Source organism: Fundulus heteroclitus, chromosome 4 (genome assembly GCF_011125445.2).
Source record: "Fundulus heteroclitus isolate FHET01 chromosome 4, MU-UCD_Fhet_4.1, whole genome shotgun sequence".
NCBI classification, from domain to species: Eukaryota; Metazoa; Chordata; class Actinopteri; order Cyprinodontiformes; family Fundulidae; genus Fundulus; species Fundulus heteroclitus.
This window is the reverse complement of record NC_046364.1, coordinates 40,030,671-40,041,393: the sequence shown is the minus strand read 5'-3', so window position 1 is coordinate 40,041,393 and position 10,723 is coordinate 40,030,671. Positions and strand designations below refer to the sequence as shown.

General features: G+C 45.2%; 1 protein-coding gene across 1 annotated transcript; it reads right to left on the bottom strand.

Annotated features, from left to right (window-relative positions):
- Nucleotides 1–1,581: 1,581 nt before the first annotated feature.
- Nucleotides 1,582–9,180, bottom strand: dld (deltaD). The gene is made up of 12 exons (XM_012880958.3): nucleotides 8,633–9,180; nucleotides 8,209–8,511; nucleotides 7,498–7,558; nucleotides 6,639–6,896; nucleotides 5,306–5,366; nucleotides 5,075–5,205; nucleotides 4,788–4,957; nucleotides 4,483–4,699; nucleotides 4,209–4,382; nucleotides 3,396–4,125; nucleotides 3,055–3,310; nucleotides 1,582–2,948 (listed from the first exon to the last, which is right to left on the bottom strand). The coding sequence occupies exons 1-12, from the start codon at nucleotides 8,684–8,686 to the stop codon at nucleotides 2,943–2,945; spliced, it is 2,421 nt and encodes an 806-aa protein (XP_012736412.2). The 5' UTR covers nucleotides 8,687–9,180; the 3' UTR covers nucleotides 1,582–2,942.
- Between the last annotated feature and the right edge of the window lie 1,543 nt (nucleotides 9,181–10,723).

Here is a 10,723-nt window from a genome sequence, read left to right as displayed (position 1 = left end):
TCCATCAGGACAATTCACGGTCATAAAGGTCAAATGATCTTAAACTGTTTTTTTTTAGCATTACACTGTACCCTCTCCACAGACATCAGACATAAATCCAATAGAGTACTGCTGGGATGTTGTAAAATGAGAGGTCAGAGTGCAACAACCCTTGGACTAGCAGTCAGCTACCTCACCCAGGTCCAAGCGATCTGGATTTATGGATAAATGAAGATGTCAAGAGAGTTATTCACACTAAGTATGATATGAGGTACTTATAATGTTTTGATGAGAAAAAAAACTGAACTTTTTGTAAATTTTAATAAAATGTACAAGGGTTAAGTTGGAAAAAAATGTGAAGAACTATATCACCCTGACCTTTTTCTTGAGAATTATGCTCTTATGCTCCTGCAATTAGCACTGTATGACACAAACTAGAACGTAAAGCTGTGGAAAAGAGCTAAATGTCATATCTTGAGGGGTTTGTGGACACTACACAAAAATGTAAAACTATTTGCCAGAAACTCGGGGTTTACTTATTTTTTATATGTTTTTGATAAATTTATGTAAAAAAATGTTAATCGTTCTAATTTTTTTTTCCATTTGTGTTTCAAGATCAGTGAGCAACACCATGACTTATTGGTCTCTGTGTTAATGTCAACATTTAATCTCGTTCATCCTTTTGTTAACCGTTGTAAATTTCTGATCATCCGTCATCCAATTTCGCTGCCTATCTTGTGTATGTGTGTGTTTATAAAAGAATGCAAACCATATGCGTTTCTCCGATGGCTGCTTCTACTCAGTGGTCGCTAAATGGCACACACACACATTTATATACAGAGTGTAGTCAGGCAGGGGCAACTGGGACTAAATCCAGACTGGTGGTTTCTATCTCTAGCTATAAATACCCCTCTGCCGAAAAAAGATCACACACATGAACTCATACTCAAATAAAGAGGCTCATAGACAAAAAGAGATTCAGTCACAAACACATTAGAGAACTGAAGCACACACATTTGGACTCACATTCAGATCGGCACAGAGAAATGACTCTGGCCTCAGAGGAGGCTCGCTAAGCGGTCTATGATTATGGGATGTGTCTTTGTCTCATTTAGTGGTTCCACAAGGAGACAGTCTTCTGCTGTGTCAGACAGATACACACACACAGGCACCCCCACACACTCCCACACACACTCATCATGCATACGCTACTTACACAATCACTTAGTGACGACAAATCCCTCTGGCTAAATTTGTTCAACAACTTTTTAAGGCACTTGCTTTACTTGCTTTAGCGTCTTCCGAGTTAATCCAGACGGTACTCTTTCAAATCAAAACATACTCCACAAACAAACAAGAGTAGATTTCATTTCTTTTATTTTGGAAAAATATCGCATTTTCCAGTTATAAAAAACGACAGGCTCTGTACATACGACTTTTTTTCTTAAATACAACACAGTCACAGTGGTCTCAAGTGCCTAACACATGCATGCATACATACTTACATACATACACCATCTGCCAAATAAAAAACAAGCAACTTAAATTATAATGGGCTTAACAAAAACAGCACAACAAAATAGAACAAAAATAATTACATAATTAAATTAAATGCATACATCTTTCTTTAGATAACAGATAAAATTTAAAAAACAAAAACAAAAGTTCTTAACCAGGTGGAGTGATGGTGTCCTTGAATTGGCTGATAGTGGAAGACTGGAGAGGAAGTCGGCAGTGTATACATCGACACCAAAAGCGGTCATTTGCTTCTTCTATACACACACACACACACACTCGCACATACACTCACACACTCACACACACACCTCTATAGTGCAATGAGGTCTTGGCAGTTAAGACTTTACAGCTCGGTTTTGTTCTCGTGGAAAAAAACAAAGACATCATTAGGAGGTAATGGGGGAAAATGCCAAACCGTCAGTTTTAATTTGAACAGATATTTTGATAATTAAATACCAAGCATGAATTTGTTTGATTTTGTTCTTCTCTTGTATTCCTTGCCCCAAACATCTCCCTGTGTATCAGACTTTTTTCAGGGCTCACAGGCCAGTATGGCCCAACAGAATCCATGGTGGATCGATCTGCAGTCACTACTGGAGTTTTTCAGTTCTCTGTTTCCTGCTGAGAACCAGCTCAGCCACATCTGTCAGTGCTGTAGAGCTGAAAGCGTTCGGCTGTCCTACGCGCAGCCCTAAAATTTAAATAATCTTATATGGAAAGTTCTGCTTGAGATTTATTGCATGAATTCTTAAAAGCGGGCACCCTGTAAATACAGGGACTCCTACTGTTGCAACAGCTCCACCCTCCACTCTGCAGCACTGCGCAGAACATAAACTATCGGAAATCCAGGACAGATTTTACACAGCAATGTAAAACCACAGCACAAAACAGTACTACAGCAGTACTTTAAATGTTTTCAGTACTCTAAAAGGTACTACATTGTTCATTTAGTCGGTACACCACCGTACAATATCATCGGTCAACATCTAAGGTAACGCTTCGTTGCCTGTGAGGAGAGAACAGTTCATCCACTTATGAGCTGTAAATCTTCCAGCGCTGCAAGGAGACATCAAGCAAGCTCTTCATGAGTTCCCCAGCAGTCTTTGACTCGCTGAATCAGCATTGGGTCTGTACAAAGTCTGTACGAGTGCTGGCACTTTGTTCTGGTGCTTCATCCGTAGCATAGAGTCACCAAAAGACCTGCGTCCATCCAAGGCCAAGAATATTCTAAATTGACCCGTAGTATCGCTGTAGTCCTCAGCCATGGCCAAGCAGGTTACGACTCTGCACCGGCACCTCGATTACCTTGGCTCAAAGTCCTCTAGGAAATCCCAGGGAACAGCAGCAAAACAGCAGGAGTAAAACCTCCCAGAAACAAGCTGAGCTCTACTGCTCAGGGTTGGTGTGTTTGGACCAATATCAACCACAGGAGACTGGTTTCATTATTATACCTGTGAAATGCAGAGAACAAAGTTAGTGCTGGGAGTACAAATGCAACTGGAAGGTTAGTTTTGTGTTTGGGGGTCTCCAACAGGTGAACAAATGTGGTGTTCTCACCTCTGTAGCAATAATACATTCATCTTTCTGGTCTGATATGACGTAGACAGACTGGTATTTGGTGTCGCTGGAACAGGGGTACCGGCTGTCACCGGGCGTGGGGTACGCAGCTTCACTGTTCGACTGGGATTTGAGGTCACAGGTTGACTGGTACTGAGGATCCCTCGCCGCGTGGCAGTTTAAGTCGGTGGATGACTGATCTTTTGCTTCGCTGCATCCTGGTGACTCTGCCTCCGGCTTCTTTTCCGATGCATCACTGTGGGATGAACAACAAGGAAATTCAAAACACTAGCCCTCACTCTGCACTGGATTACATTGTGTTTAGGGAGATTCTTGTCTACCTGTTTTGTCTTTTCCTAAATCCGTCCCCTGTGCTGGGCTCATCCAGCGGCTCACATCTGGGCTCTGGCTCTTTGCATTCCTCCTCTGCACAAGGTAACAGATCGTCTTGCCGGAGTTCGTGGACCAGGTTGTACTCCACACTTGGATAACGAGGCTTAAAGCCGTTTTTCTCCGATCCATTGAGGCTGCTGATTCCACTCAGACCCCCAAGTGACCCTGCGAGGTCTGAATGATAATCTACCTTCTTATTGGTGTTTTTAATCGACGCTGTCATCATACCACCAAGCTCCTTGTCGCTTCGAAGACAGTTATTGGTTGTCAGGTTATTCATGGTCTCTTGGCTGTCACTGTGAACACTGTCGCTGTGAGGATTGTGTCTAGTTTGCAGCTTGACCCGGACATAGACCACCAACACAGAGCAACTGATCAGGATCACAAGAACGAGGAAAACGCCGGCACAGACAGCTGTCCACGGGAATCCGCTGTCGTCGTCCTCCTCGATGTCTGCGTTTCCACTCTCTGAGGATGAATATCGTCGATCTGGTCCATCAACAACTGGCTGGGAATCACCGGGAACCTTCGGTAGGAGGAACTGACAGTTATTTCCGCCGTAGCCGGGCACGCAGGCACACACGTAGCGACCACCGCGCTCATGGCAAGTGGCTCCATTATGACATGGGTTGTGAATGCAGCGAGAGATCGGAGAGCTGCAGTTTCTGCCAGTATACCCTGCAAAGAAAATTGTAGAGTCTCAAAAACGAATCCAAAACACCATTTGATGACAGCAGAAACTAGATCAAAAACTGTCATACCTGGAGGGCAATTGCATGTGTAGCCGTCAACTGCCTCCTGGCAAGTTGCACCATTCTGACAAGGAAAGGACTGGCAGTATCCAGAAATACTGCTGCTAACCTCACAGTTGGGGCCTGAAAATCCCTCAACGCACTCACACAGGTAGGAGTTCACCAGATCCACGCATTCAGCACCTGCACAACGGAGAATCATTAGGATTAGTCTCCCAGTACACACCCTGTTGGTTTAGGTGTACATGTGAAGTAGAGACGTTGGCAAAAACACGCAACTTACCGTTTAAACATGGATTGGAGGAGCAATGGTCAATTTTCTTCTCACAAGTGAAACCAGCATATCCCATTTGGCACTGACAGAAGTAGCCACCCTCAGGGTTATCCACACAACGTCCACCGTTGAAACAAGGCCCATCCGCACAGGTGTTGGCGCTTAACTCACAGTTGTTTCCATAAAAACCAGGTGGACATGTGCACTTGTAGCCGCTGTCATTGTCCTGTGTCGGCAACAATTGTTGGTTAGGCACAGGCTTAAGGGGGTGGCTATATTAAAACAGATTCCCAGTTCCTTAAAGCGGTACTTACAATGCAGCTGCCTCCGTTACGGCAGGGGTTTCCTGAACATTCATTGACTTGGATCTCACAGTTAGCACCCGTATATCCTGGTAGGCAGGAGCATGTGTAGCTGCCTTGACCGGTATTGGTGCAGGTGGCTCCATTAAGACAAGGTTTGTGGTGTGTACAGTAGTTCAGGTCTGAAAATAACACCCCCAAAAAAAAGCACTTAGGACCTAAATAGATTAAATATGATGCAAGAAGGGACAGAATTCAATGAGCGGACAGTATTTTAGGGAAAGTGTTAACAAACTCACCCTGGTTGCAGAAGAGTCCACCCCATCCCTCCTGGCAGTTGCACTGCCACGGTTGTTGGCAGGTGCCATGGAGGCACCCCGGATAACGGATGCAGTCATCACAGTAACGCCCACTGAAGCCCACACGACACCTGGGAACACACCATTTATTTTATAGCCATAATTAAAGTGGATACTCATCAGGGACCGCCTAGTTTAAAAACACGTAAAAGCAACTTGTTTCGGACTTACTTGCACTCTCCTGGTTTATCGCAGAATCCATGTTCCTCATCACAACCAGGAAGACAAATTGCTGTAAAAACATAAAAATATCGTCAGAAGAACTGTGGAAAACTCAAGATTTTTAAACTGTAAATTCATAAAAATAACATTTGCATTGCTATTTGATGATCTGCTGTGAGTTTGTTGACTTGTTTAGGACTGATCTTTTAGTGTGGAAGGGAATATTTGTCACTGGGTCATCTGTGAGCCCCCTTAAGGTGTTTTTGGGTGTTGCAAATGCAAATTTTGATGAAATATTACCTTTCAGCCAAGCTGGAAGCTATCACAGTTTGGGTCTCAAAACAGGAGAACCAGCCAAGAAGCCCCCTCTTTTAACAGGGTTGCTCCACAACAAAAAGCCCCCCACACAAAGCCCCCTTTCTCCCCTTGACTGTGGGTCAGAAGTCCCCTTTTCTCACCCTTTGCCTCTGTCCTCCTCCTTTTTTTTTCTTCCTCCATCCTCCATCCCCTCCCCTACTCCTTGCCATTTCTTCCTCCACCTCTCCCCTTTTTCCCTCTCTCCTCACCCCCCCCCCCCTCCTCCTCCACCACCTTTTTCCCCCCCAGGGCCAGCTGGTCTGTGAGGAGCTAACCACCAGACAGCTGCTCCATTGTCTCCTCTCACTGAGCAGCTGCCCCCTCCACAACAATACACAACCCAGCTCAGCCAATCACCAGCCCGAGCCTCAACAATACAGGACTCCCACTTGGCCAATCGGCGAGGAGGTTTGGGGGCGAGGAGGCCCTGGCGGTCTAATGGAAGGCACGCGGCGTGTGAATTACTGAGGAGCCACCGCAGCTCATTAGAACGGAGGCCTCTGGTGCAATGGGATAACTAACTGACGCCTGTTGCACACGGGCCCCGCATTATGAGGTGGAAAAAGTCTCCAACAATAAGGAGAGGCAAATGACTCTTGAGAAAATTAACTTTAGATCGAAAAACAGTTGAATAAACTGTACAGAAACCATACAAACCCCAAAAATATGCTGTGATGATTAAATACCAATTTCTTTAGGATGTGAATGTGTCTTAGCAACAAGTAATGTAGGAATCTGTTGTTGGGTTGGTGACTAATATAGGGAATGTGATCTTGACGCACACATCAGCATCCTCCGGTAATGACGGTGTATGTCCCTCACTTTATCAAATACAAGCAGCTGTCACCAGATACAAATAAAAACCACTGCTTTACCACTGAGTTGGAACTGCCCCCCAATCGTTTTTATCCCCCATCCTTGGTCTTTTCTTTAATCTGAACTACACGTGATGATGCAGCTCGATTAAACGAGCGAACCCACTCACGTTCAGTGCAGTACTGGCCCTTCCAGCCGGAGTTGCATATGATTTCCCCGCGCTCGCCGCAGCTAAAGTGTCCAAAGGCGTCGTCCCGGGGCCGGCAGAAGACCGAGCAGCCTTCGCCGTAGTAGTGCTCGTCGCACAAGAAGCGGTAGGAGAAGCGCAGCTCCGTCCTGCTGGCCGTCTGCATGTCCTTCGACCATTCCTCTCCCACGGTAAGGTGCCGCTGGGTGGTGAACCTGCTGATCAGTCGTTCAGGGTTGTCTGTAAAAGGGAATCACAGTTTGCACAAGATCAGACGTCTTGTCTCCTCTCAAAGAGATTAGAAATGTTTAAACTCAGGTCCAGCGGTGAATATCTTTCAGTGTGACTGTGGGAATTCAGTGTCTGGCATAAAAACAAAGCTTGTATAGCTTTGTCTTCTTTTTTAAATATGAAAAACTTGTTTATCCACTGTCATTGACCATGGCCCATTGTAATTTTAGAGCAAAAAGTTATGGTAGGACACTAAAGATGGCAGTGGATCCTACTATTGGGCCAATTTTAAGGATACCAATAGACATTCCTGTAAATAAGACACTATGTTCATCTCAAAATATGCAAGTCAAAATTACAATGCATGTTTGAGTTGTTGAAATACTTACTTACTTATTTATTACTAGAAGAGCTTATTATATTTGAAGGTGTATGTGCTGTTGATGCATTTGAAACGTAAAAAGCATAAAACAAAAGTCCAACTGAGGGAGTCCCGATTCCCACTGATGAGATCTGAGTGGAAAAGCATGCCTCTGCAAGCATAATAAGGCCATCATTTAACCCCCCCTGTCTCTCTGCTACGGCCCTGCCTCCTCTTGCTGTCACCCACCTGTTGTCAGGTCGTCCAGGGAGTCGGTGTGCAGAGCTTCAATGATCAGTGAAAACGTCCCCTGAGGAAAGACAGACAGAGTCAACAGCTGCTCTGCTTGGAGCTTGAACACCCCCCCCCCCCCCCCCCCCCCCCAAAAAAAACAAAAAAAAAAACACCTCCCCCTCACCTCGCCTCCCCTCCAGAGCAGCAGCGGGCCATTAGGAGGCCTCGCAATAAACTTCAGCGTCTAATTCTGGTGTTGATTAGAGGCCTAATAAGGCTACCTGCTCCTTTTTTCACACCCCGACTATCACACTCCGACACAGCTGTAAAACCAAAATGAGGCGGAATTTCACGCTGCGCTGCCAATGATGTGCCAATTCAGAGGATGTTAGATTTCCCACCACGGCTGGTCGGAGAGGAAAATCTTTTTGGTGTTCACCTCCCCTCCTCCCCTCTCTCTCTCTTTCACCCTCACCCCCCTCCCTGTTTTATCCCACCAAAGAACACAGAATTACTACAATAGCCCCTCTCACACACTGCTGACAAAGCCCCTCACAAGTGTTGCGTCTGGGAGCATCTGCTGGGTTTTAAGTAGTCATACATCTTTTTCCCCCCTCTTTAAAATATATTCCACACATTTCCATCCCTACACCAATCACCTAAAACGTGACTATAAGTGATGTGGGACGCGATAATAACTGCCACGGCATATCAGCAGTTACTCACTGGCCACGTGAAGCCGAAGGAGAAGCGGATCGGGTTGGTGAAACTGTCCGCGTTGGTCTCCGGCACCTGGAAGGAGTTGGAGCCGAGCACGGGAGTCACCGCACCGCCATAGGTGCACGGGGGCTCTGGGGAGACGCTGGCCTGATAGTGTTTCAGGCAGACGCGAAAAAAGGTCTTGCACTCGCACTGCTGGTGGCCCTGCGGGTGCGCGGCACCTCCCGGGCAACAGTTGGCGTTCCCAGCTATCCCCTTCTTGTTGAGAAACTCCTGCAGTTTGAGCTCAAACACGCCGGAGCACAAAACCTACAACACACACACAAACAAAACACATTGGATCTGTCTGGAATCTTAAGAGTAATTTTTTTTCTTCATATTTGACCACATAGCTATAGTGCGCAAAGGAGCCCTCAACGCTGGAACGTACCTGGCAGGAGAGTAAGCTCAGACTGACAATCAGGAGCAGACACAGGCGTCCCATTGTGTTGACAGCCCTCTCAACAAGCAGTGAAAGCTCCGCGGGTCCGTGCAGCACCACTCAAACACTCATGGAGAAAGTTTTCAAAGCTGTCCCACGGTGCCACAATCAGGACGGACTTTGTACGCACAAGGCTGGATATTAGGAGACGCGTTTCCTTGCAGCGCGTCAGTCACCTGTCCGTATGTTCAAAACCACGAAAAGGGTCGGATTTTTCTCGAAACGAATCGGACTTTCACAGATTCAAGTAAGATCCAGCGGAATAGTCCACTTGAAGAAATCCAGAATGGGAATATCGGAGTTTATTCCAACCAGTCGTTGTAGAAATGATGATCTTCTTTATTTGTCCCTGTTTATTTCTTGTGACATGCTAAAAAAAAATAACACATCCTAAACACAGAAACAAGTCTCCGCTCACCGTTGATTACATGTATCAGTGCGTAAGTCTGATAGGTTTTCTGCCTTGCGCAGGGTTTTATACCGGGGCCAGCAAGCGAAGGATAATAAGATGCAAATTAGACCCTCTGCCTCTCTTCTTCCCCTCCTTCCACCACCACAAGTCCGCCCCGGGGCCATTACAAAGAAAGAAGAGAAGGAGGAGGGTGGGAGTGTAACACCCCCACCACACCACCACCTCCCCAAAAATACGTCCCCCTCCTCTCTTTTTCTCTCAAGGGGACAGACCAAATGGCTACTGAGCTGTTAAATGTACATCAACCCTTCGATTCCCTTGACGGCTCCCTCCTCCATAGCGCAAGGAGCCTATTTACATTCCGACAAATTCTTTAACCTCCACACGAAATGCTCAACTCTATCGGGAGATTTATATACGCAGGACCCAGTTAGACGGCGGCTTCTCATATCTGAGCGTATTGTGGGGAAGTCTTGGCTGGCCTGATGCAGGATTGCGCGGCCAGCCGCCTAGCCAACCATCCGCTAAAGACCATCTGCTCCATCGCATTCCTATGGTGTTACCCCGTTTTTTTTGTTTTTTTTTTTTGCCTGTTCCCACCCCAAACCAGTAAATCTGTTCCTGTTAAAAATAATTTGTTGAGGTGTAGATCTGCCACATGCAGTCCAACTAAAAGTTTGCAACCATAATAGTTGTATTATTATTATTATTATTATTATTATTATTATTATTATTATTATTATTATTATTATTATTATTATTATTATTATTATTATTTGCTGGCAGATGAACTGTTGGGCTTAATTAAATACTTCCCTAAGTATCCAGACAGAAAAACATTACTACCGTTCCAAGAATGAAAAACGAGTCGACCTTAATATCCACCAGTTACTTTGTGGTGTCCATACATATCTGCACAGTGTATTTGTGGTCCCATATTTTGACATTGTATGTTGAAGCGCGTAAAACCGACACACACACCAATTTCACGCACTCCAGAGAAAGACAAAAAGCGTCGGTGCGCAAAAATGTACCAAATTACGCACAAGGGTCACAGAACAGCGCACCTCAAACGTTTATGTTTCTTCATGTCTGTATTTCCCTTACATGCTTTTTGGTATAGGCAGTAAAAAAAACTTGGTGGTGTGTCACTCGCGTGGCTGTCATTAAGGGACTTTGTGAGGAGAGGGCGGGGGGAGGATGAGGAGGAGGGGACTCACAGAGGGAGTAAACTTTTTTCTCTTTGTGCTTTCAGCTGTATGTTAATTGGGCCGGCAGCACCTGCTCTCCCACAATAATACTACACCAGAGACACACATATATGCACACACAGACACACGGAAAGCACGGCTGATTTATAAACAGTAATCTGAACATGTATTTAGATATGAAATTTTTCATTATTTTTCATTAGACACACACAAGAGAAAATAAGATGGAATTTTATTGACTGCCAAAATCTTCCCTTTGTGCGCACAAAACAGCGACTTGCAGGTCTGTTTTGCTACAAAGCTGGATGACATCAGCTCACATGGACTCACAAGCTTATTTGCATATGTGTTTTTTTTTTATCTGCAGAAAAATGCGGGGAAGGCTGCGCACTTGTTGCCATGAAGTTATTATGAGCT